This window comes from Podarcis tiliguerta (genome assembly GCF_965153285.1).
Source record: "Podarcis tiliguerta genome assembly, chromosome: 7".
Lineage (NCBI taxonomy): Eukaryota > Metazoa > Chordata > Lepidosauria > Squamata > Lacertidae > Podarcis > Podarcis tiliguerta.
In genome coordinates, this window is record NC_139540.1 from 4,249,089 (window position 1) to 4,276,704 (window position 27,616).

The window sequence follows — 27,616 nt, forward strand, 5'->3', positions numbered from 1 at the left end:
TGTGTAATGCCCTCCCACTAGATGCCAAAGAGAAAAACAACTACCAGACTTTTAGAAGACATCTGAAGGCAGCCTTGTTTAGGGAAGCTTTTAATGTTTAATAGGTTATTGTATTTTAATATTGTGTTGGAAGCCGCCCAGAGTGGCTGGGGAAGCCCAGCCAGATGGGCGGGGTATAAATAATATATTATTATTATTATTATTATTATTATTATTATTATTATTCAGGGGGTTGGACTAGATGATGCTTGGGTCCCTTCCAACTCTGCAATTCTGTGATGGGCTTTGCTGTTCAAACAGCTCTAGGCTCTAGGTTGGTGAAGGCAGCTCTAGCCCCTTCATTAAAACCTCTATGGCCAGAGGCCATAGAGTTGGAATCATAGAGTTGGAAGGGATCATCTCATCCAACTCTGTGCAATGCAGGAATCTCAGCTAAATCATCCATGGCGGATGGTCAACCAACCTCTTCTTAGAAACCTCCAGTGAAGGAGAGTTCCACTGTCAAACAACTCTTACTGTCAGAAAGTTATTCCTGATCAGCTAGTACAGCCATTTTCAGAGGCTTTCAGAGTTAATTCTCTCTGCCCTGCCATGATTAGCAGAAGCAGATATATGCAAATTCATGCAAACATAGTAATTTGCATTGAATAATGGGGCACAAAACGAACGCCAAATGTGCCTCATGAACCATGGTAATTATAAGGCTCACTGACATTGCTAGAATGAATTCCTTAGAGGATTAATATCAAGGCTCCTTATGATGGTATATTTTTAACCCTAGCCTTGGTATCCGTGTGTAAAATAAACATGTGACTGTTCTGGATATGACGTGGGAAATCATTTGCTATTTGGACAGTGGACCGACCCAATTTGACACCCTCAAATTTGCTTGCAGATCAGATTGCAACAGCTGGCCACTTCCAGGGCACTTGCCCAGATTTTATTTTGCAGTTTTAGTCCCCCCAAGAGCACGCATAAATACATCTGTTATGTCCAAAATGCATACTAAATGCACATTATTGGGGTGGGGGGAAGGGCAGCACTGAAAAGAATCAAAATGCATTGAAGAAATACATATTTATGGAAAGAGTGTGTACAAAATGCATACAATTTACATGCATTTTTATAATGCATTCTTTTGGAAAAATCCACAAAAAATGGAGCTGTCTTTAGAACGTGGGTAGGCAGAAGACAGATTAGGATCTACCTGCAGATCTCTGAGTGATCTGCAGGATATTTTAAATGGTTTTTGATCCCCTATCGTCTAACAATAGCAACATCTAAAAGGCTTCCCCCCTGCACTAAATAGGGCTGGGTAAATCTATTAATTCTGGTTTTTCTCAGTTTCACATTGTTCCAATCTTAAATTCAGTCACACAGCAATTTGTTTTAAAAACAAAGAAAGGGAAACCCCTGTGGAAAATTTACCAGTATTTTAGGGTGATACAAACTTTTGTGTCTTTAATTTTGCCCAACATGCATGTTTTGGTTAAGCATTTTCTGCTATCGTAATGCATGTTTCCATGTTATTGTCACAATTATACACATTTTTCTGCATGCTTTTACTCTAGTGTGTGCAGTTTTGCAGGGTACACATTCCTTGGCTGGAGAACAGCATAGAAAATTCAGAGAAGTACAGATTTTGGCGGATAAAAGCATTTTGGCTTGTGTATTGTTTTGGAAACAGTGGTCCACCTTTAACTGCAAACTGGACTAAACTTCTACACTCCACCTCACCCTAACAGTAGGGCAATCAGGATCAACTGATATTCATGGCTATACTTATGCAATTGGTTTTAGAAGCCACTTTGCTGCAAGTAAGCGGTATATACTACTATTAGTATCAATGCTTTTTTTCCTAAATAAATGTTTAGGGGTACAGTAGTACCTCTAGATATGAACGGGATCCGTTCCGGAGCCCCGTTCGTATCTAGAAGTAAACGTAACTAGCGGCGGTGCGTCTGCGCATGCTCGCATCGCTTTTCGCCACTTCTGCGCATGCGCGTGACGTCATTTTGAGCGTCTGCGCATGCGCAAGCACCGAAACCCAGAAGTAACGTGCTCCGTTACTTCTGGGTTGCTGAGGAGCGCAACTTGAACGCGCTCAACTCGGAGCATCTTCAACCCGAGGTATGACTGTACTCTCATTTTCCTACTCATATTGAAATACTGCCCCCCAGTGAGACCAAACTTAGATTCACAAAATGTTTAGGGGTACGAGTCTCCCTGCGTTCCCCCAGGAAAAAAGCACTGATTAGTACTAATAGCTATATTGGCCATGTGCAGTACAACAGCAGGGCTTTTTGATCCCCAAGAGCCTAATGATAGGAATGTCTGAAAGGTTCCCATCCTGGAACAAATTAACACTTGGGAGAAATCCCAGAAGCGGATTTTTGCCCTGGGTTAAGCATGTGCTCATAAATTCCCTGCCCTTCTTACATAAAACATTCCTTCCCTCCTGAGATAGTATTTTGCACCTGGTTCTAGCTGGAAATACTGAAAACAAATAAAGCAGTTCTTACAAGGCAAAAGTCTGCCCATCGCTGCCAACTTCATATGCTGAAATGATGCACGCCAAGATTAATTAACAAGCTTAATTTAGGATACTGGAATGTGAATGGCATGAGGAAGACAGTAGAGGAACACTATGGGGCAGCCACAGAGAACAATTCTCTGTCAAATAGGACAATGGGAGGAGGAGATGCTTTAAGGCAGCCTTCAATCTAAGGATGGATTAAAGGTCCATTTTGGCACCACTTTTGCAAGGGGTTTGAAGAAGTGGGCTGACCAGTTGCAGTGGGGAATTGATGGAGTTTCCCTTCTATTTTTAAACTGTCATTTTCACTACTTGCCACAAGTCATAAGCCCAGCACCTGCAAATTAATCGGTTCCTACAGAAGATCAACCTTAGTATTGGAGACTCGTTTTCTGCCACCCCCCAATCTGAATTGAAAGTTCATGGCTGCAACATTGCAGCATCATTCACAGGTGGGGAAACTGCAATCACGGAATCATAGCACCCTATGGGTCACCTATCTCAACCCCAAGTCCTCCAGATGTTGTTGGATTCCAACCCCCTTCAGTCCTGGCCAGCAGGACCGATGGTCAGGGGTGATGGATGCTGCAGTCCAGGTATATCATTCCCCATTTCTACAATTAGGCCTAGCACTGCCAATCAGTGACTGTTAGCTCTGACAGCTAAATGGAGCTTCCATTATCAGGGGCAGTAGATCTCTGCAAGCCAGGTGCTAATACAGGGATGGGGAACCGTGGCCCTCTCGATGTTGCTGGACTCCAAATCCCTTCAGTCCCAGCTAGCATGACCAATTGTCAGGGATGGTGGAAGCTGTAGTGACATTGTGAGGGCCACTGTAAATGAGGTAGGAACATGAATTGAGGAAAGCTCCCAGCTTCACATCTAAGCAGGTATTGAAGCACCAGCAAGGCCTGAAAAGACCTGCAAGGCAAACTTGAGTAGACCTATATTGACATAGCTTCCCAAGTTTGCTGTGCAGGATGAGAGGCTGGAATTCTGGACACAGAGGTTGGCCACTGTGAGAACAGGATGCTGGTCTTGATGGGCCATCCAGGAGCCACTGCATGGAAGGACTACTATATTGCAGCCCTTGAGGATGCTTCCCAAACTGCGACCAGTAGAAAATGCAGCTGCCTGGCTGTTGGTGTGGGCAGATGGATCAAACACAAGGAACAAGGCTACTATGGCGTTGGCCCCACGTTTGTGGGTTTCTATCCTGACTGAAATCGATGCAGACCCATCAGTCCAAGTCTTCAACGGAGCTGTTTGTATTCAGACGCTTCCTCTTGGATAACGGGTGCGCCTCTTTTTTTTTTAAAAAAAGGGGGTTTCTATAGTTTTGGGGAAGGTCCACAGCTCAGTGGTAGAGCATGCAGAAGGTCGCAGGTTCAATACACATTGGCATTCCCAGGTAGGGCTCTTGACTGAAACCCTGAAGAGCCACTACCAGTCAGTGGGGATGATCCTGAGATAGATGGACTGATTCAGTATAAAGGAGCTTCCTAGGTTCCTAATATGGTCCAAGGAGAGAATAAAGGAGACAGAAGAGCCAGGCGGGTATAAGAAATCAAACCAGGGTTCGGAAAAGAGAGAGCGAGAGAGCAAGAGAGCAAGAAGGAGGAGACTCGTAACCAAAAGGGTCCAGGGGGATAGAAAATAATAATTTTTTTTTATAAAAAAAAGGAGAAAGAAAAGAAGTTGAAATTAGAGGAACTAACATGGCGTTACTGGTGGCTGTGGCGGAAACGTCAGCAGAAGATAGAACTCCACACTTGGAACATTTGAGCGTGATGCCGTAAAGAGGCACTGCCATCTGACTGCAATTAAAATTAAAAGACTGAAACGAAACAAAACACTTTGCTCGTGAAAACACAAACAAAACCAAAAAAATAAAAGGAAAAGGGAGGAAGGAAGGACAGGAGGACGGGTGGTGGGTGGGTGGGAATATTTAAACCCATAAGGGGGGGGGGACAAAAATAAATAAATTAACAGATCAAAAGGAAATCCCGACCGACGACACCCATAGCTTGAGAGAGAGATAGAGAAATAAACGAAATAACGGAAAGGGAAGGGTTAAAACTCTCATCTATGTCATTCCAGGTGCGGAAAGCCACGAGCAACAGCCCAACTCCCACCCCCCCCCCAAAAAAGTCAAGAACCATGTCAAAGCCACTGGGGTTAGATAGAACTGTGTTGGAAAAGGCTGGCCAGTCACAGAGTGGGACTCAGGGCTGTGAATATCCTGCTGCTACCCACAATTTCTGTGATTTTCTGTGAACCACCCTGAGACCTCTGGGTATAGGGCAGTATAATAATAATAATAATAATAATAATAATAATAATAATAATAATAATTTCTACCGCATAGCTTGCATAGCTGAGAAAAGTCAATTTCTCTTTACCTTGTTCTGCTGATTACTGAGAGGGCAGCTGCAGCAGTGGTTGGAAGGGCTGGTGTGTGTGTGTGTGTGTGTGTGTGTCTGGCTTTCTAAGGCTGAGTGTCTTACTGAGGGGGAGGTGAGGGGCTGTGAGCTCTGTGTGGTGCAGTTGCAGCAGCAGAGCCAATGCAACGTTTCTGCCGTTCCACCTGCACCGCACTGACTTCTCCGTGGCTCACCCTTTCCACTCTTCCTTTTGGTAAGTTGCAGTGACATCTGACATCCAGAAGAAGAAGAAGAAGAGTTTGGATTTGATATCCTGCTTTATCACTACCGGAAGGAGTCTCAAAGCGGCTAACATTCTCCTTTCCCTTCCTCCCCCACAACAAAGACTCTGTGAGGTGAGTGGGGCTGAGAGACTTCAGATAAGTGTGACTGGCCCAAGGTCACCCAGCAGTTGCATGTGGAGGAGCGGGGAATCGAACCCAGTTCACCAGATTACAAGTCCACCACTCTTAACCACTACACCACACTGGATCCAGGTATGCAGCTCATGTCATTGATCCGTATATGGTAAGCAGCACATAGGCGGCACACAAAACGCTACCAAACCATTCTACGTTCTAAATCTTATATTAATAATCCAAAATCAATACTTACACTTCATATGCTAAGTTCTTTCTTGACTTAAGCATTTATTCATTTACTATAAATGAATGAATTATTAATACAAGATTTAGAACGTAGGATGGTTTGGTAGAGTTTTGTGTGCCACTTCTGTGCTGCTTCCTTTATACTGGTCTACTACGAGAATTGGCAGCATAGGTTCATTTCTTCAGTACATGTCATTGATCCAGCAATAATCAGATCTATGGCTTTCTTTCTTTCTTTCTTTCTTTCTTTCTTTCTTTCTTTCTTTCTTTCTTTCTTTCTTTCTTTCTTTCTTTCTTCTTTCCTCCATAAATTGATATGCATATTTCTATATTTCTATATCTTGTACCCCCCCTTCTCATGCAGAACGGTTTTTAATCTGTGAAAATTGCTTTGAGCTATTTTACGGGAAGTGATTCAGAAATGGAATCAAATAAAGAAATAAAAAGCCCTCTTCTTTCTTTTGGTAGATGTCATTTTTGTTATTTATGTTGTATTCGGCTTTATTTTACCCCCCCTTTATTCACCCCCCTTTATTTTAATTGAAAGGGATATAACTGAACCATCTTTTTGTGGGTAGTTAGTGGCCTTCTCATCTCTTATGTGGGATGGAGAGGGCTTGCTCCTTCTAAAATCTATTTTCTGATAATTTAAATCTGGCTTTAATGTTTATTTTATTTTACTGCCTACATCACTTGGAAGCACTGGAGTGCAACAATATGACTGATAGCAGTGATGGTGGAATGCTCTGTCGCATGAGACCAGGGCCCTGCAGGATTTAACCTCCTTCCGCAGGGCCTGTAAGACAGAGCTATTTTGCCTGGCTTTCAACTTGAACTTAGCCTGATCTTTTATTCCCCTTCCTTCCCTCCCCCTCCCCTTTTATGAAGATTACCCACTCTGGGATCCCACAGCTAATTCTCCCCTGGTCTCCTCACTGGCCCAAATAGGACTAATTTAGCCAGCTAGCCCTGGTGATCATCTAACGTTTATTGGAGGGATTTCCCCCCTAAACTGATTTTTGAATTCTGAATTTATTACTCACATTTTATATTGTATTTTTTGCTTTTTTGTTGTTGGATCAATTAAGTATTTTAAATTTGTTGTTAGCTGCCCTGAGCCCGGTTTTCTGAACCATGAAGGGAGGGGTATTATTATTATTATTATAAATATGAAATCATCTTATCAGTTCAGCCAAATGACTGCTCCATTATGGCTGTACAGAACCTCCATATTAAGAGGCAGTCTATGCCACTGAATTATCATTACTGAGGAGAAAATGGCAGCGGACTGTGAGTTTCATTGAATAATTTGAATGTCCACTTTGGGAAGGAAGTTGCTGGACAAGATAAGACCACCACCTTCCGAGATAGTCCATAGAGTATTCCCGAAGAAAAATACACCAGACTCCAGACTCCTCTGTTCAAGTTTTCTCATGTCATGTGCCTCAAAATCTACTATATCCATCCCCAGCGTTGCCACTTCTCCAACACAGTTCCAAAAACCCCCAGGTTGACCTTAGCTGGCTAGATGACCTGAACTGATCCAGCTCTCCCAGGCATTTCCACATTCTCAACAGGTAACATGTTCTAAACAGGTAACAAGATCAGCAGAACCATTCAACGTGGAAAACATACTTTTTAAAAGAGAACATTTCACATGCAAGCAAAGAAATGAACAGAAAAAAGAAGGGGGAAGGAAAGGTATGGAAAAGCAAAGGCCCACATTTCCTTCGATGTTTTCATTTTCAGTACACATTTGACACAGTCGATAACCAGCTGGAGGAGGCCTTGATTGGAAGACTCAGTCATGTTTCAACAGGACAATAACTCCCAATCGAGCAATTTTCTGGCTGTGTGGTTTGATACTGCAAAGGAGCACACTGCAGCCTCTAGGACTGAATTCTCCACTCATCACACTGGGGCTGCCAGGCTCACTTTCTCCCTGCTAGACGAACTGTCCACTGCCAATTGCTCTGGGCAGTCCAATCTATCCTGGGGTGATCTGGGGCTGTCTCCACTAGACTTAGGTGAAGGTCAGATTCCTCCAGGTCAGCCCAAGGCAGTCTGGGAACAACTGAATTCCACAGGACTTACTTCTGAGTAGAAATGGGTTTGGATGGCATTGTTTTTTGCACCTTGAAAGACAGCAGAGGTTTAGGAAGAGTTTTCTTTCTTCTAGATGGGCTACCCAGGTTGACGAGCCTCATTTGCCCCTCACTTCCCTCTACACTACATGCAGAAACTGTCTTCTTGACGTTTAGACCCACTCTTGGTCCCATATGCTCAATCCTCCGGCGCCTGTCATCACATGCAGGTAAAGGTAAAGGGACCCCTGACCATTAAGTCCAGTCGTGGCAGACTCTGGGGCTGCAGCACTCATCTCGCTTTATTGGCCGAGGGAGCCGGCGTACAGCATGTGGCCAGCATGACTAAGCCGCTTCTGGCGAACCAGTGCAGTGCACGGAAATGCCGTTTACCTTCCCGCTGGAGCGGTACCTATTTATCTACTTGCACTTTGACGTGCTTTCGAACGGCTAGGTTGCCAGGAGCAGGGGCCAAGCAACGGGAGCTCACCCCATCACAGGGATTCGAACCGCCAACCTTCTGATTGGCAAGTCCTAGGCTCTATGGTTTAACCCACAGCGCCACCCCCGTCCCTTCTCACATGCACGGGAAGTCCCTAACTCACTAAGGGTTTGAGACCCATTAGCTATCCTCTCCTGATTTAGCTGGCCAGTTGAAGCCCTTCCTGGGGTGTGGCTACTGTCACATGCTGGCAGCTTCTAGGAGCCACAGGTGAGAGCTGAGTGCAGGGTGGGGGCCAAAGTTGCACAAACTACCCCAGAAGGAGCACGACATGTCTCTTACCTACTTCTCACCTCTCAACCCACACACTCCGATCAATACCATAAACACAATACACATGACTGGCTCATATGCTGTGAAATGCGAGTGGAGGAGATTTGGGGGGTCTTAGGGAAAGTCGGGGTTATTTGGGGGTGGAAGTGTCAAACCCTCTGACAGCTGTTTAAAATCAGGCGATGGCCCGGGTCAGGGGACTGCCATCGGAACCAGGGATGGAGGCAGGGCGGCCGTTGGGATACAGAGAGCCTCTGAAACTCCTGAGGAGCAGTTCCTCTTCCAGCAGTGGGGAAAGCCACACCTCCAGTGAGAAAGAGAGGGAAGGGGCCAGCCAAGCGAGGAAAGGGCTCGAGGATGCTGCTGAGAGCCCCAGCGCCTCACCTCGCCAGGCTGGCCAGGAGGGATGCACGCCACTTCCATCGCCCAGCTTGTGCAGAGGGGTGAAACGCAAGGAGGGGAGGAGGAGACTTGGGGTGCTGAAGTTCTTATGTTGGGGGAGAAGCCGGAAGGAGCCACTCTCGGATTCTGCAAGTGACTAAGACGGACATGAACTTTGTAGATCTGCACTGTAAATAGTTTGCACGATAATACCTGTAAAAGCCAGGTCGGAGTCCTGCCTGGTTACTCATGAGCAACCACCAGCAGCATTTGACAGCCCGCCTAGTACGCTTCTTAGCATGCCTCCATTCTGAGAGTTGGTTTGGGGAGAAATTGGTGGTAGCCCTAACTGGAACCTTTGATGAGCTCATCAAAGCTCCACCCCATAAAAATGGACATGCACCCATGGCAAAACCCACTCTTTCACCCTCAGCTCAGTCCCCAAATCCAGGCCTAACACTGTCTTTTGGAAAGTTCAGCCCAGCACTAGTTTCATGTACAATGAGCCATCCAGTGTCTCCTTTGGCAAGCATCAATTATATCCTCGTTTTCATGTTGCTTTTTTTGCATGAAGCTCCCTGTTGCATTTCTGCTCCTTTAGTAAACCACACTCCAGTGAAAACCTTTGCCTTCCATCTCTGTCCCAATTGGGAAAAAGAAGCTCTAGTAGATATTTCCTCCTTTCTTTTTTTGTGAGGGAGGGGGTTACCATTATCACCCTCCCCATTGTGTTCCTCCACCCTGCCTGGTTATCGAGTGTGACTGTTTAATTTCCGGTTTCATTCTTTTTTGCTTAGAGGAATGATTGATATAAGGCATACCCTGCCCGTTCCTTCAGTTTCTTATCTGTTATTCCATCTTTCGATACAAGTTTGTTAAATACCAGAATACCAATAACCATGTTCACCTGTTGGAAGAGAAACAACAGACAGACACGTTTGTTTGAAAAGCCCAACCATGTCAAAAATCAGAAGCAAAATCATACATTTCAACCTGATGAATATGCCCAGGTATGTCCCAGCCAGTTTAGCATTGCTTAAGAGAGGTTAACAGCAAACTCTGAGTGGCCAGAGGGACTCTGACCTGCACAAGGTTAGAGGACCCAGGATTGCTAATTTCTTATTTGGTCCTGGAGCCTTTTGCATGATGAACGTTTGGTGTCTGGGAAAGCAGACATTGGAGTCAAACCAATTTTTCAAGAGAGTTCCCAGGAATACAAATTGGAGGGAGGGAACCAGTGTGTGGGCATGAAAGATGTCATGTCTCTCTGCTCAAGGATGGCGTTGTCTCCTTGTCAGCATCCCAAACACAAGCCACAGACAGAACTGCTTTAAAGCCCCCTGGGCTCAAAGAGGCCATCAGCTCCCTTTGATCAGGGGTGGAAAAATGTGTCAATTTCAGCTGCTCATTCCCCCCCCCCCAGTCTCAAATTCAGTCTTCCACGATTCCGTGCCACTTTTGCAAAATTCATCGGTGGGTTAGTGTGAATTTCTCTGGATTTGCACTATTTTTTTGCAAACAAATTCCCTTAACATAATGCATTTTGTTTGTTATTTCCACTAAGGCATGCATTTCAATGCACCCTTCCCCCTAACACGCACATTTTATTTATTTTTTGCACATAGCATTTGGTTCAAGAACTGCAATGCAAACTTTCAGAAAGAAAGGATTGCTGCATATCAAGTTTGCATAGTGGGGAGTTCCGCATTAAAATGTGAGCTGGTCCCCATCGCTCACCGCTACCAGACAGAAGGCCTTCTCGGTAGTGGCGCCCGCCCTGTGGAACGCCCTCCCATCAGATGTCAAGGAAATAAGCAGCTATCTTATTTTTAAAAGACATCTAAAGGCAGCCCTGTTTAGGGAAGCATTTAATATTTAATGCTATATTGTTTTTAACACTTGATTGGGAGGCGCCCAGAGTGGCTGGGGAGACTCAGCCAGATGGGCAGGGTCTAAATAATAAATAATATAAATAATAAATTATTATTATTATTATTATTATTATTATTATTATTATTATTATTACAGTAGTACCTCAGGTTACAGACGCTTCAGGTTACAAACCCCGCTAACCCAGAAATAGTACCTCGGGTTAAGAACTTTGCTTCAGGATGAGAACAGAAATCGCACGGCGGCAGTGGGAGGCCCCATTAGCTAAAGTGGTACCTCAGGTTAAGAACAATTTCAGGTTAAGAACGGACCTCCAGAACAAATTAAGTTCTTAACCCGAGGTACCACTGTATTATTATTATAACCTTGATACCTCTTTTTAATTGCATGTTTTTAAACTGTATTTTAAATTGTTGTAACCTTCCCTGAGATATTAGCATGAAGGGCAGGTAATAATAATAATAATAATAATAATAATAATAATAATAATAATTTTTGCATTTTTTATTATTCCCTGTTGCATTGTGTATTGCATTTACCTAGACGTAATGAGGAAGAGGGGGAAATGGAGTTGGCATTCTCCAAGGAAGCATAGCTATACCATTCCTCCAATTTCTCTGTTGCTACAACACAGAGATCCTGTGCAAGGTTAGCCCCGCCCCCAGTTGTCCATGACTCCTTGCCAGATCTCTTGTCCCTCAAACAGTTTATGTACATTTCAGACAGACTGTCCTGAGTTACGTTTTGTTCGTGGATGTCTATTAATCACAGTATATTCAGGGTCCTTTGAACACAGCTAATGCCAGACCTTTGCAACTGCTACACGAAGCAAACCACTCTTAATCCTCCTTTTCCCTCCCTTAAGTGCCTTCATTCAAATTCGCCCATCAATATGGCATTCACACTCTTAATTAATCCAAAACAAATCTCTTGCGGAGAAAGGACCTTATCTTGGGCACTTTTGCTTTCCTCAAGGAGCAATTTCCTCTTGAAGGTAGAGAGAGAGAGAGTCTCTTTTTTAAAAATAAAAAATAAAAGAATAAGTGGTCTTTGGGGGAGTTGGGAGCATAGGGAAGGCACACATAGAAAAAGAAAAATGTTCGGAATTCGGGGAAAGTACCAAAACGACAGCCGCTGCTGGTCCCACGAAGGCATAAAGGAGACCCCCTTCCAAAGAAAGCCAACAGCTAGGAGAGGAAGAGGGAGAAAAACAGACGTCAGAGCAGGGGCGAGACTAGTCTCCAGGCACATCAGAAACATTGCACAGAAACAGCATTAAAAAATGAGGAAAATGGGAAGCGGGAGGGGTCTGCCCAATGAGACAAGTTGCATGATAAACACTTAATTAGGGTTGGGGAAACCTGTCAATTCTGGGTTCACCCAATTTCCCTTTTCAAATTTTCACATTTTCGGATTCACCCCCCCCCCCAATAGTCATTGTGAAAATTCATCAGCACTTTAGGGAAAATGTCTCCTAATATGCACACTGTATGCCAGTTTGTCTAAAATATTTATTATTGTGTGGCAAGTTCCCGCTCCTCCCAGTGGAAATCATGACACAATTATTAAGGTTAATGGGCTAAATAAGGCCACAACTTTATTGGTTACAGGTGATGAGCGGTATTGGCTTAGGCATTGGACCTAACCGACTATATCTGACTCCAGCCTGTCTGCTTGAAATCCAGGAAGGGTTAACCACCAGTAGGGGGAGTCCAGCTGATGCACATCAACTAGGAACTCCCCTGGGGTCACCTCTAGGGGGCGTGCCTTAGGCCCTCACCTCCCCAGGCTTCAGACAGGGCCACGCCCCCCGGAATCCTTTATCGGACTACCCTTCAATATGTGGGGCAGGTGATGGCGCTTCCTCCCCTCTTCCATCTACAGAGCAATACCAATGCCTAACCACCAATACAAAGAAAGTTGTGATGATTTGCTATGAGGTAGGCGAAAACCAAGTGGCTGGTGCCAATTTGCCATGTGAAAAAATTCCTACCATGCCCCTCAACGGCGACCAACCGAGGTCCATAGCAAGGTCAAGGAACGAAAACCTTATAGGGCGGGAGGGTGGGAAAAGCAGGAACAGCTGGCGGGCGGCAAAAGAGGGAGATCCCCGGCCGCGTCCTGCTTTAAATAAGGCAGGCCACACCCCCAGAGCCAGCCGATTGGTTGGCCAGGGGGTGACGTGGCCGGGGATTCCCCCAATCGCGCGGGGGCTGGGCTCAAGCCACCGTGTGTGTGGTGGGAGCGTGAAGCCCGCAACTCCACCTTCTCGGTAGGGCGGAAGTGGCTTTAATTAATTGATTGCCCTTATATTCCACATGGTGGTCTATGGAGCTCAGGGCGGAGCACATGGGTCTAACCCCCAGAACAACCCTGAAAGGTAGGTTAGGCTGAGAAGCAGTAACTGACTCCAAAGACCATCCACTGAGCTTCATGGCCAAGTGGAAATTTGAACCCTGTTCTCCCAGAGTTCTGCCTCTCTACACATTTTCAGAAAGCAACTTCCCATAATCAAATGCATTTTGGGGGTATAATATTTTCAGTAACCTATGATTGTTTTATTAACACTTTACAACCGTATATACATTTCTCGTACATGTTATTTTGCAGGAAAACAGCGTTGCAAAATTCAGAGACGTGAACATTGCAACGGTTGCTGGGTTCTTTTTTGGTTCACGTATTGCTTCATTGGGTATGGATTAAGTAAGTTCACCTTTAAATTCATTTCATTTAATGTTTCATTAAGCAGGATCCTTCTTGCTGCTCTCTGCATATTAAATCCAGGTTTAAAAATATCTGTATGTTCTTTCAAGCACCTTTTCTATCCACTCTGGGAGCTGTAGAGCTGCGAAGGGAATAGGCGCCTCCTATCAACTCTTAGTGGGACAGGGGGTCCCTGTGGGTTAAACCACAGAGCCTATGACTTGCCGATCAGAAGGTCGGCAGTTCGAATCCCCGTGATGGGGTGAGCTCCCATTGCTCAGTCCCTGCTCCTGCCAACCTAGCAGTTCGAAAGCACGTCCAAGTGCAAGTAGATAAATAGGTACCGCTCCGGCGGGAAGGTAAACGGTGTTTCCGTGTGCTGCTCTGGTTCGCCAGAAGCGGCTTAGTCATGCTGGCCACATGACCCGGAAGCTGTATGCCGGTTCCCTCGGCCAATAAAGCGAGATGAGCACCGCAACCGCAGAGTCGGTCATGACTGGAACTAATGATCAGGGGTCCCTTTACCTTTATCAACTCTTAGCATCCTTAGCAAAGAATCTGTGGGATTCTTTGTGGAAAGTCAGGACTGTTTAAAGTGTACGATGCCACTTTAAATGTAGGCCAAAGGAAGAACAGTGATTTTTCAGGAACAAGAAAATAGGAAGCTTCTCCATATATAGGAATAATTGGAACTGAGGGATTCTAACTTATTCAGTCCTGCACAATCATGAATGTGAAGGTTAGAGAGGCAACAGGGAGGCTGCCTTTGTCCAGGAGCTCCGTGATTAAAAACTGCAACCCCCATGTTGTGTCAGCAACTTCCAGTTTATCTTTCCTACAAGTGGTAAAACAACACAACGTCCAGCTGTGTCCTGGCTGTGCTTTGTCGCACCGTTGTGCAGATCCCCTCTGCAGAACAAACTCTTTCTTGTGACAGTGTGCTATGTGATTAATTCCTGCTGCTCCATTGCCAGTCAGGAGCAAACACAAAACCCTCCACTCAGTGAACATCCAATAGCTTGCATCGGAAGTCCAGGTAGATCAAAAATTTCTCCGCAGGGAACCTTCAGCTTGAATTTTTGTTGTTGTTCTTGCTGGTCAGCTCATTATTTTCCAGGACTTCTAAAAGCTATTTGCGCGTTCATTATTTCCCAGAACTTTTTCTAAACTATGCACACAGCCCATAGTTCAACTCTGGAATTCGATCCCATGAGATGTAGGGATAGCCACCAACTTGAAGGGCCTTTAGCAAGACTTAGACTAATTCATAAAAGCTTTAAGTGCCTACTAGCCATAAGGTCTACCTCCAAAATCAGAGGCTCTGAATATGCCTCTGAATAACACTTGCCTGGACCCACAAGCGTGGAGCGCTGTTGCATCCAAGTCCTGGTTGTGGATTTCCCATTGGGGCATCTGATTGGCCACTGTGAGAATAGGATGCTGGAAAAGATGGACCATTAGCCTGGAGCAGCAGGTTCTTCACAGAATTGTAGAGTTGGAAGGGAGCCTGAGTTGGAAGTCCAACCCTCCGCAAAACAAGAATATGCAGCTATCCCATATGGGGATCAAACCTGCAGCCTTGGTGTTATCAGCATCACACTAAGGAAGAGCTCGGGAACACAGCTTGAGTGAGCTGTAGTGACAAGCAACAGTGAAGAGAAGTGGTTGGGTGTGTGGAGGAGCATGGATGTTGGCATCACTGAAGCCCTGCAGACCTTCCGATGCCCTGACCAGCCAATTCAAAGTGTTGGTGCTGATCTATAAAGCCCTAAACGGCCTCAGCCCAGTATACCTGAAGGAGCATCTCCACCCCCATCGTCCAGCCCGGACACTGAGGTCCAGCTCTGAGGGCCTTCTGGCGGTTTTCTCCCTGTGAGAAGCCAAGTTACAGGGAACCAGGCAGAGGGCCCTCTCGGTGGTGGCGCCTGCCTTGTGGAACACCCTCCCGTCAGATGTCAAAGAAATAAACATATATCTGACTTTTAGAAGACATCTGAAGGCAGCCCTGTTTAGGGAAGTTTTTATTGTTTGATGCTTTATCGTGTTTTTAATATTCTGTTGGGAGCTGCTCAGAGTGGCTGGGGAAACACAGCCAGATGAGCGGGTTAAAAATAATAAATTTATTATTATTATTATTATTATTAGTAGTAGTAGTAGTAGTAGTATTGTAGCTCTAAACTTCCCTGCACATCCCAAGATATTTCATCAACCTCAGACCTCCCATGGTGAACATACGACCATCTGAACTCATATCAAAATATGCCAACTCCAAATGCCCGTGTCAAACAGAGCATTTTTAAATACATCAGAATTCCAGAGGTCAGCTGAGGGTAGACTGCAATATCGTTTTGATCCACCCAGTGTTGCATCGGATTGACTCCATTTTCCTTCGTCGCAGATTTAATTTCAGCTGGTTCTCGTCTCTTGTTTTCCTCCGAGCACTGGGGAATCTGCCACCTGGACATACAAAGTCCCTAAACTCAATTCTGACAATCCTGCTGGGCTCCTCTCTTTGGAGTTCCCCGTGAGCATCTGCTCCTCTTTGCAAGCATGCCAACATTTTGCTTTGGGAAGCTGCTGCAAAATCTGGGCTGTCTGCTAGTCACGCCTCACATAGAATATTCGGGTTCCATAGTGCAGAGACAGATAATACTCTTGCCATGTAAAAGAACGTTAAGAAGAGTCTGGATCAGGCCCATCATGTAGTCCAGCATCCTCATACCTGTGCGTTCTCTCTCTCTCTCTCAGCATAATAGAAAAAGGAAACTTGGAAAGTGTATAAGACTTAACTAAACTACCAATATCATTTGCATCATGTTTCTTGGGATGGGAAGAGGCTGGGACTCCCTGTAGGAATAACTGCCCCACCGAGTCTCAACTAAAACCCAGAGGAAGACTTGGGACTCTGAAAGAAATTATGTCGCTGCAATTTGGAGCAGACTTCTTAAAGAGGGTGTAAACTGTGCTTCTAGGAGTTTCACCATGCAGTTCTACAGCTAAGTAATGTGTACAAAAATGAATATACTGTTACGATATGGATGCAATGCAGCTGCAAACTGCTAGCTTGAAAACATCACATGATGGGAATGTTGGGACTGTTCCGTGGGAAACAGAGGGACACTCAGCTCACAGGGCAATGCACCGGAATTAGCTCAGAGTGTAATATGAGCTCTTCCTCTTGCTCTTGTACAGGAAGTACAGGAGGTGTTTGTCACTCGACTGCTGGAGCTTGAAGAGAGCAGTCACGTTTTCTGTTATGCTTCAAAGACAGAAATAAAAGCATGTAAATACGTTTCTGTCTATCTCCTTTTCTCCTGCCGGGAGAGCAGGAGGGAGGGGGTGTGTTCTTCTCACACTGAGAAGAATCGCCTATCGAGACCTAGCCTGGATCTTGTTGGGAATGCAGCCAGGGAGGTCAACAGGAGACCAAGCCGGGTGCCTGGGAGTGTTGCCAGTTACTCCCGATATAGGCTTGATTTCCGACATATACCTGGATACATTCCTCATTAAAGTGTTCATAGGTAAAGGTAAAGGTACCCCTGCCCGTACGGGCCAGTCTTGCCAGACTCTAGGGTTGTGCGCTCATCTCACTCTAAAGGCTGGGAGCCAGTGCTGTTCGCAGACACTTCCGGGTCATGTGGCCAGCATGACAAGCTGCATCTGGTGAGCCAGCGCAGCACACGGAACGCCGTTTACCTTCCCGCTCGTAAGCGGTCCCTATTTATCTACTTGCACCCGAAGGTGCTTTCGAACTGCTAGGTTGGCAGGCGCTGGGACCGAACGACGGGAGCGCACCCTGCCGCGGGGATTCAAACCGCTGACCTTTCGATTGGCAAGTCCTAGGTGCTGAGGCTTTAACCCACAGCGCCACCTGTGTCCATAGTGTTCATAGTGGTAGGGAAAATCCATAAATTAAGGATTCTGCTTGATGAAACATTAAATGAAATGCACTTAAAGAAGGGACCCTGAGCATCATCTAGTCTAACCCCCCCGCAATGAAGGAATCTCAACCATAGCATCTCTGACAAATGGTCATCCGACTTCTGCTTAAAAACTTTCTTCTGAGGGTGTTCCACTGTCAAAGAGTGGGATGTGTATATAAAACAAAACTGTGTATAAAATTTTGTACATCAGTAAAAAATTGCAGCAGAATGCTGATGAGGTTTCTAAAAAAATCATAATCTGCAAAATGATGTGGAAACACAGAGAACCGAATTTGAAATTGGGAAAATGAGAAACTGAAAGAAACCTCAATTGACAGATTCACCCATCGCTGACCATACCCTGGAATTTGAAAGACCAAAGTCTGACTACACAATTGAGGCAGGGAACGCTATCAGATCCCCAGTCTCTTTCATGTGATAATTGATCACATGACATAGTGCACACACACTATTTGAATGGCAATGTCCATCAACTTTTGGTGTGTGTGGGCCCCCTCAAATATTGTATTGGGGGCCCGAAGACCCCTCTGTCCCTAGGAATTGGCTCTTATGGCGCTCATCTGAGAGGTGCCAGAACTGTGCTCTGGCATGTTCCTGCTGAAAAAAAGCACTGACTTTCGGACTCAGGAGCTGCGAACCAAGCAAATAATTCTTCTCCAGCTTGGATTTTAATTGAGGTGGAGAAGATTTTGGGGTCTGCACTGCACGCCTCATCTTTAAGGTGAGCATCATGCATGCCCAAATCTCATAGCCCAGTAATTTGGGGTGATTTGGAGCATCTTCAAGCACCTGCACATTGGAATGTGTTCTTGTCATAGCCGTAATAAGAAGAGAGTTTGGATTTGATATCCCGCTTTATCACTACCCGAAGGAGTCTCAAAGCGGCTAACATTCTCCTTTCCCTTCCTCCCCCACAACAAACACTCTGTGAGGTGAGTGGGGCTGAGAGACTTCAAAGAAGCGTGACTAGCCCAAGGTCACCCAGCAGCTGCATGTGGAGGAGCGGAGACGCGAACCTGGTTCACCAGATTACGAGACTACCGCTCTTAACCACTACACCACACTGGCTCTCAACCATTTTGAAACTGGTTCACTCAAAGTACCTCAAAGCACAATGACATATACATAAGGATATATGAGTATAAGAAGATGGATCAAGCCAATGACCCATCTAGTTCTGCATTCTGCTATCATAGTTGCGAACCAGGTGCCTCAATGGGAACAAAGCAGAAATCCACAAGAGATACGTAATAAACAGCAGGAAGGCAGCTACAGTATTGGCATTTAGGCATCTGCTTAAAGGTAAAAAAAGGTAAAGGACCCCAGGGCAGTTAAGTCCAGTCAAAGGTGCATATGGGGTTGTGGCGCTCATCTCGATTTCAGACCGAGGGAGCCGACATTTGTCCACAGACAGCTTTCCGGGTGATGTGGCCAGCATGACTAAACCGCTTTTGGTGCAAGGGAACATTGGAAACCAGAGCACACAGAAATGCCATTTACCTTCCCGCCGCAGCGGTACCTATTGATCTACTTGCACTGGTGTGCTTTCAAACTGTTAGGTTGGCAGAAGCTGGGGCAGAGCAACAGGAGCTCACCCCATCGCGGGGATTCGAACTGCCAACCTTCTGATTGGCAAGACCAAGAGGCTCAGTGGTTTAGACCACAGCGCCACCCGCATCCTGCTTAAAACTCATCAATTCGCCCAAGCTTTCCCCGAGGAGTGATCCAGCAATGTTGACGTATTAAGCCAACCTGCTGATTTGTGATGCATTTTGTACTCGTTTAAGGGATGTAATTTTATTGTTGCTTTTGTACCGTTCACCAGAATATTTTAGGCTGCTCAGTGGTTTGCGGTACAGAGATTTTTGCAAATAAATAAAGAAAGCAAAAAAATGTGTGCCTTGAAATGTGAGAGGAAAGAAGGGAGGAAGGGAAGAAGGGAGGAAGGAAAGAAAGAAAGAAGGAAACTGTTACTCACTAGTTCATGGTGCCGTACCCCTTGGCTTTCGTGAATCCCACAGAGATGGCCACCACCAAGGCAGGTAGGCCTAAACGAAATAAAGCAAAACAGGCAAACAGTTATGGTTAGAGTCATTTGCAAATGGCCCTTTGCAGTAAGGAATCAGTCTGCATGCCTTGGGGTGAAGGAGACCCAGAATTCTCCCCTAAGACGGAGGCTCCTTTTACTAAGAACATAAGAGATATGCTGGATCCGGCCAATGGCGCAGCTAGTTCAACATCTTGTTCTCACGGTGGACAACCCGGTGACCATGGGAAGCCTGCAAGTGGGACCTGAGTAGCAGAGCATCTTTCCCTCTTGTGATTCCCAGCAACTGCCATCCAGAAACATAGTCACCATGGACAGCAGCCATCGACGGTCTACCCTCCACTATCATCCTTGTAGCACAGACAGATAGCAACACTTCCATACAACCAAACAATTGTAGAATTGGAAGGGACCCTGAAGGTTGTCCAGTCCAACCTTTGGCAATGCAGGAATCTTCTGCCCAATGATCCTGAGATTAAAGAGTCTCATGCTTTTACTGGCTGAGCTATCCTTCACTTTCCTGCTGGAAGAAACCCGATGATTAAGCTGAGAGTGCTTAGGGGCCAATAAAAAAGAACGATTTTGGACCTCTTTGGCCTGATTTTATTTCATTTGCAAGCAAGGAGGAACATAGCCAAACCCCACCTTGGCCTATGAATGAATGTGGCTGATATAGACTCAGGGTAAAGGTAAAGGTAAAGGTACCTCCTGACCATTAGGTCCAGTCGTGGACGACTCTGGGGTTGCGCGCTCATCTCGCTCTATAGGCTGAGGGAGCCGGCGTTTGTCCACCGACAGCTTCCAGGTCATGTGGCCAGAATGACTAAGCCATTTCTGGTAAACCAGAGCAGCGCATGGAAACGCCGTTTTACCTTCCCGCCGGAGCGGTACCTATTTATCTACTTGCACTTGGACGTGCTTTCGAACTGCTAGGTGGGCAGGAGCAGGAACCGAGCAACGGGAACTCAGCCCGTTGTGGGGATTCGAACTGCCGACCTTCCGATCGGCAAGCCCTAGGCTCTGTGGTTTAGACCAAGTGCCACCCGCGTCCCATATAGACTCAGGGTATTAACCATTATGTTATAAATAGTTCTACTCACTACCTTCCTTGCAATTACATACCTATGGTTTATGTATGTTGGTTTAATTTCACATCTGTATTTGTTTGACATTGATCTCTAATTGTATATGGACTGTGTTTATGGTCACCAGATCCTGTTTGATAACACTGTATTTTACAGAATCTTGTATAGTTTCTCTCTTTTTTGGAAATTAATGAAACCGCCACAATTTCTTATTAAATTAACATCACAAAAAATTCATCTCAGGTGCCAAAGGATACGGTTAAGAGGTTCATCTTCAGCATTTGCTGTTTGCTATTCAGTGAAGCCAGACACACCTTTGTGGGGAGAAAATTCTACAACAGAAAATGCCCCCTCTCTTGCTGGACCAACACCCCCCAAACATTCGAGGAAGGTGGAACTACCAAGACAACTGCCAACTTCTAAAGGAGGTGGGTCGCTCCCTCTGCTGATCGCAACACCCAGGAAGGTCTGTAGGGATTCCACCACCCCCATTAAGTATGGAGAATTTTCAAACAAAAGTGAGATAAATCTTCAGCATTGCACTAATATTGACAAATATTATTTTTGGGGTTTGTTGTTTAGTCGTGTCTGATCAAATTTGCAGATGACACCAAACTGGGAGGGGTGGCTAACACCCCAGAGGACAGGATCACACTTCAAAATGACCTTGACAGATTAGAGAACTGGGCCAAAACAAACAAGATGAATTTTAACAGGGAGAAATGTAAAGTATTACACTTGGGCAAAAAAAATGAGAGGCACAAATACAAGATGGGTGACACCTGGCTTGAGAGCAGTACATGTGAAAAGGATCTAGGAGTCTTGGTTGACCACAAACTTGACATGAGCCAACAGTGTGACGCGGCAGCTAAAAAAGCCAATGCAATTCTGGGCTGTATCAATAGGAGTATAGCATCTAGATCAAGGGAAGTAATAGTGCCACTGTATTCTGCTCTGGTCAGACCTCACCTGGAGTACTGTGTCCAGTTCTGGGCACCACAGTTCAAGAAGGACACTGACAAACTGGAACGTGTCCAGAGGAGGGCAACCAAAATGGTCAAAGGCCTGGAAACGATGCCTTATGAGGAACGGCTAAGGGAGCTGGGCATGTTTAGCCTGGAGAAGAGGAGGTTAAGGGGTGATATGATAGCCATGTTCAAATATATAAAAGGATGTCATATAGAGGAGGGAGAAAGGTTGTTTTCTGCTGCTCCAGAGAAGCGGACACGGAGCAATGGATCTAAACTACAAGAAAGAAGATTCCACCTAAACATTAGGAAGAACTTCCTGACAGTAAGAGCTGTTCGACAGTGCAATTTGCTGCCAAGGAGTGTGGTGGAGTCTCCTTCTTTGGAGGTCTTTAAGCAGAGGCTTGACAACCATATGTCAGGAGTGCTCTGATGGTGTTTCCTGCTTGGCAGGGGGTTGGACTCGATGGCCCTTGTGGTCTCTTCCAACTCTATGATTCTATGATTCTTTGTGACCCCATGGACCAGAGCACACCAAGCACTCCTGTCTTCCACTGCCTCCCACAGTTTGGTGAAACTCATGTTGGTAGCTGCGAGAACACTTTCGAGAACATTTTTCGGGGTAGGGGTGGTGAAATCATTGTTAGTTCATACCAATGGACAAGGAAGTACAGTCCTGCCTCAGGTTACAGACACTTCAGGTTGCGTTTTTTCAGGTTGCGGAAACCTGGAAGTACTGGAACGGGTTACTTCTGGGTTTTGGTGTGCAGAAGTGCTAAATTGTGCTTTGCGCATGCGCAGACGCGTCAAATTGCAACCGGCACATGCGCAGACGCGCCACTGCGGGTTGCGGACATGCATCCCGCACGGATCACGTTTGCAACCTGAGTGTCCACTGTAACAGTCTAAGAGAGGGTATGGGAAGGAGTTGGGGTGAAATCTGTTGTTTCCTTCAAGAAGATTAAAATAATATTAAACCTGGATCCACAGTTTTGCCTGCATTTCATGAATGGTGAAACCAGGAGGGCAGCCTTTTGCCAAATGTTCTCCAGGGGTAGGCTGAAATTCTTCGACAGGGGGACCTCAGAAATGAAAACTTTCATGGAAGTATCATAAAAAACTTTCATTCCAGTTCGATCTTTGCAAATTCTCTTGTTATGGCTACCCCTCCTCATTGCTTCTTGCCTGCCCCCTGCAATTTTGCATGAAGGTCTCCCTGCATCCATTTCTTGCATAAAGGTGTCCTACTTTGAGGGACTTACGAACCACTGACCCCTATTCTCTGATACTTGTGGCTGTGTATCAGATGGAACTGCCTCCCTCCTCACCTAAGGAGACCTCAGGCATCTCTTAAGCCCCATCCCCTTGAGTCATGCATGGATCAATCTATCTCTCTGCTAAAGATGGGCAAATCCCATTAGGAGTCAGAGAGACATTGCTTGCCGGGCTGGGCTTAGCATCCCAACGACAAAAGCCCTCGCTCATTACAGACGCAAGGGGATTTGAGGCAGATTTTCCTCAAGGTGTTAGGCACATTTGAGGCGGTGGCTGCCATGCCCACCGGTCCTTCTTAAGGATAGCACCACACGTAATTCCCAGCAAGGGAGATTGCTTTAATGGTGTTCCAAGGTGACCTGTCAGTCCAGAAGCAGGAGGCTCTGTTTCTGCTGAGATAGGGAGATCCTGTGTAAGGCCAAAGAAACGAGCCTGAAAGGAGAAGGGGGAACACACAGGCACACACAGCGCAAATCTCGTAGCACTTTAAAGGCAGTCCTTTCTGACGGCACAAGTTTTTGTGGACTAGGAAACGATGCATCAGAAAAAAATGGACTCTAGTCCACAAAAGCTTCTGGCACAATGAAGCCGATGGGCTTTAAGGTGCTACATGACTGCTGCAACCAAACAAGGACACATCTGTACCATGGTAAATCCACAACTTGTGCACATTCAGTCTTAGGTGCATGGCCAAATGTGTAAAAAAAAGGGGGGTGCTGGGGTTCCAGAAAAAAATACTTTGGCAATCCCATCTTCCATTGAACGCAGTGTGTTTTGACTATACCGGCAACAACTGATTTGCATAGGGGGAATGTTCCTGACCCCCACATGTGTGGGTGGACTGTGCATAAGCCTGCCCTGCCCCTCCCACCCCCTTTTTCCATCTACTTCTGGCTTGCCACAATGGGCACATGCGCAGTGGTGCATCTATTGGATGCGTGTCAATCAGCTGCTGCCTGCACACGATTTTGGCTTTGGGAGTGATCGATGGAGCGTACCCCCCACATAGGTTGTGGGCTTACTGTATATATCTATATCCCCCGAAGAATCCTGGGAACTGTACTTTGTTGAGAATGCTCCATCCTCTGTCTGTATGCCCCCCTCTGTTGTGTATGTGTGCTTGCCTGCCTGCCTGCCTGTCTGGTGAATACACCTGTGATCTGCACATGTGTGTAGTGGCTGACTGCTCAGAGTTGCCACACACATGCAGTTGGCCTCTGTGAGACCAAGATGCTGGACTTGATAGGACACCAGCTTGATCCAGCAGGGCTCTCCTTATGGCTTCACGATATATGGGACTAGTAGAGGTGGTTGCCTACTTTATGGAATTTCCCTTGGAGGTGCACCAAAGTCTGAACCTGAGCATTTTGAAGAGACTCTGATAAGATCTTCCTTCCATTCTTCCTTCCTTCCTTTAAGTATGGCTACCTAAGTCAAGCCCTCAGAATGGGGACACGGGTGGCGCTGTGGTCTAAATCACAGAGCCTAGGGCTTGCCAATCAGAAGGTCAGTGGTTTGAATCCCTGCGACGGGGTGAGCTCCCGTTGCTCGGTCCCTGCTCCTGCCAACTTAGCAGTTCGAAAGCACGTCAAAGTGCAAGTTGATAAATAGGTACCGCTCCGGCGGAAAGGTAAATGGCATTTCCGTGCGCTGCTCTGGTTTGCCAGAAGTGGCTTAGTCCTGCTGGCCACATGACCCGGAAGCTGTACGCCGGCTCCCTTGGCCAATAAAGCGAGATGAGCGCTGCAACCCCAGAGTCGTTCGCGACTGGACCTAACGGTCAGGGGTCCCTTTATCTTTACCTTTACCTAAGTCAGGCCCTCAGAATGGGGGTGGATGGAATGGAAGATCAAACAAATGTCTATCACTTTCTCAAAGATGCTCACAGAATCATAGAGTCAGAGGGGACCAAGAGGATCATTCTAGCCAGCCCCCTGCAAGGCAGGAATTTGCAGCTGTCCCATAAAGGAACTGAGCCTGAAACTTAGGTTTTATCAGCTCTAACTAACTGAGCCATCCTCAAATATTGTGATTTAGTTCTCCCAGAAACTCAAGGAGAGCGTAGTTCAAAGCACCCGATACAGAGGCTCGATAAACTGTTAACAGGGCTGATGATTCAGAGCTCACTCTCTGCTGCCAAGCTTTTAAAAGGATATTAAATGACAATTAAACTGGGATTACACAAGGTAAGACTAAAAGCAAATAAATTAAAGTCATTTGAGTCAATAAAGCTCAGCGATAGTAAACAGAGGATCTCTCGGGAGAGAAGATCTTGACTTGGAGAGAAGTGCTACACATTACATTGAGCGAGGTGTTAGAAATTGGGTCTCTACCCATTCTAACTGCAGGGGAGAGTGGGCTCCGTTTTTCCATGCTTCCCCATGCAAGAAAACAAACAGACAAAGCAAAAGCTAAACTCAAAAATGGAAAAAGCTGCCTCGTTCCATGTCACAAAGTGGCGCATTCCAACTCTACAATTCTATGAGCCTATGATCAGGAAGAGACTTATGCATGGCTTTTCCTTAACAATTATAATTATTAATATTTATTTATTGTGTTTTTATCACACTTTTCCAAGGAGCTAAATGTGGTGCACATCCCTTCCCAGGTTTATCCTAAAAACAACCTTGTGAGGTAGGCTATGCTACAGATGAGTAAATGGCCCATCTGGGAATTTGAACCTGGGTCTCCCGGGTCCTAGTCCAACACCACCCCACACTGATTTCCCCCCTCCTTAATATGCTGTTTTTTTCCATGTATGCAGTCCTGGTGGGGAGTTTGTAACAAGGGAGAGCCTTACAAAAATGCAACTGCCTTTTCTGCAGTTTAAGGAGAAGAAGAAGAGTTTGGATTTGATATCCCGCCTTTCACTCCCTTTAAGGAGTCTCAAAGCGGCTAACAATCTCCTTTCCCTTCCTCCCCCACAACAAACACTCTGTGAGGTAAGTGGGGCTGAGAGACTTCAAAGAAGTGTGACTGGCCCAAGGTCACCCAGCAGCTGCATGTGGAGGAGCGGAGATGCGAACCCGGTTCACCAGATTACGAGTCTACCGCTCTTAACCACTACACCACACTGGCAAGAACTCTGTCAGCCCGTCTTCCAACTCTTTCTGCTTCACTTGAAGAGTGTCTCCCAGATTTAAAATGAGAGCCGAGCTGAACATTTCTCTGCTAATATTTTGGATTATTCTTTTTTTCATCCAAGGCTATTGAATAAGGCCAACTAGATCATCGTCATCAGTAATATATACTGCTTAATATGCAAAATCCCTAAGCGGTTTACATAAAACACTGCAAGATGATTTAAAAGATAAAAAATGTATATACAACAGTTAAAGACAAAAGCGCAAAGAAATACGCCAGTAAAAACAGAGAAACCATAAAGAAAACATTCAGCTAGATGTCAATGAATAATAAAACAGAACACTGTGATACTTGCTTAGTTAGATAAAGGTACCCCTGCCCGTACGGGCCAGTCTTGCCAGACTCTAGGGTTGTGCTCTCATCTCACTCTAGAGGCCGGGAGCCAGCGCTGTCCGCAGACACTTCCGGGTCACGTGGCCAGCGTGACATCGCTGCATCTGGCGAGCCAGTGCAGCACACGGAACGCCGTTTACCTTCCCGCTGGTAAGCGGTCCCTATTTATCTACTTGCACCTGGAGGTGCTTTTGAACTGCTAGGTTGGCAGGCGCTGGGACCGAACGACAGGAGCGCACCCCGCCGCAGGGATTCGAACCGCCGACCATGCGATCGGCAAGTCCTAGGCGCTGAGGTTTTACCCACAGCGCCACCCGCATCCCATGCTTAGTTAGATAGGAGGATTTTAAAGCTTGCCACTGTTTCTGCCTCAAGAACAGCTAATGGAAGAATATTTGACCATTGGCTATGCTGACTGGGGCATGTTAGCTGGAGTGCCTCAAATTCCCCATCCATGGTTTAAAATATACTTTCTGAATCTTCCATACCATATGTATGTGTGTGTGGGAATAGCTGCCACTATCTTCCCCCCACCCATTCGCCTAGGAACGATGCTGGATACTTTAGAAGATGCAAAATGGTGGCCAGGCATTTGCATGGCCTTCCCATCATCCTTTGGGAGGAAAGGCAAGATTACAAAGTTAACCACATCACATGACACAGATGCTGTTGTCACTTCTAGAGGCAGCAAAACAAAGGGGGGGGGTACCTTCCAGAATATTTGCTATTTCTAATGGAGTCCCACACCCTGGAACTGCAAGAGTTTCTCCTTTACCTGGAGAAATCCCTCCCACCCTAATTTCGCTGCCTACAAGTACGGTGGAAATGGTCAACTGTGCCGTTTACACTGATGCAGAATTTCTGTCAGGCTCATTATCAGTAAGGCCGGTGTTACATACATAAGAACACAACTCGATCACAGAACTGGTAAGGAGCAGTTAAGGAGGATACTGATGACTAAAGGTAAAAAAAGTAAAGGTAAAGGACCTCTGGACGGTTAAGTCCAGTCAAAGGTGACCATGGGCTTGCGGCGCTCATTTTGCTTTCAGGCCGAGGGAGCCGGCGTTTGTCCACAGACAGCTTTCTGGGTCATGTGGTCAGCAGGATGAGACCATTTCTGGCACAACAGAACACCGTGATGGAAACACCTTCCCGCTGGAGCAGTACCTAGTTATCTACTTGCACTTTGACATGCTTTCGAACTGCTAGATTGGCAGGAGCAGGGACCGAGCAACGGGAGCTCACTCCGTTGCGGGGATTCGAACCACTGACCTTCTGATTGGCAAGCCCAAGAGGCTCGGTGGTTTAGACCACAGCGCTACCCGCATCCTCTCTAATGACTGAAGGATAACATGAAAAGGGTACAAGGAGGAAGCTACAGAAATGCTTTAAAAGGGGGGGGGGAACTGAGTAAGTGTTT

General features: G+C 46.0%; 1 protein-coding gene across 3 annotated transcripts in view; it reads right to left on the bottom strand.

The window, feature by feature from the left end:
- The window catches only part of ADGRB1 (adhesion G protein-coupled receptor B1), a 398,279-nt gene that overhangs the window by 41,108 nt on the left and 329,555 nt on the right, over nucleotides 1-27,616 (bottom strand). For 2 of the 3 annotated variants that reach the window (XM_083448994.1, XM_083448996.1), the window contains exons 22-25: nucleotides 19,323-19,392; nucleotides 11,818-11,884; nucleotides 9,629-9,714; nucleotides 4,255-4,353 (exon numbers count right to left, since the gene is read on the bottom strand). In XM_083448994.1, coding sequence (XP_083305120.1) covers nucleotides 4,255-4,353; nucleotides 9,629-9,714; nucleotides 11,818-11,884; nucleotides 19,323-19,392 — 322 coding nt within the window. The remainder of the gene's footprint in view (nucleotides 1-4,254; nucleotides 4,354-9,628; nucleotides 9,715-11,817; nucleotides 11,885-19,322; nucleotides 19,393-27,616) is intronic. The other variant, XM_083448995.1, reaches the window with a different exon arrangement.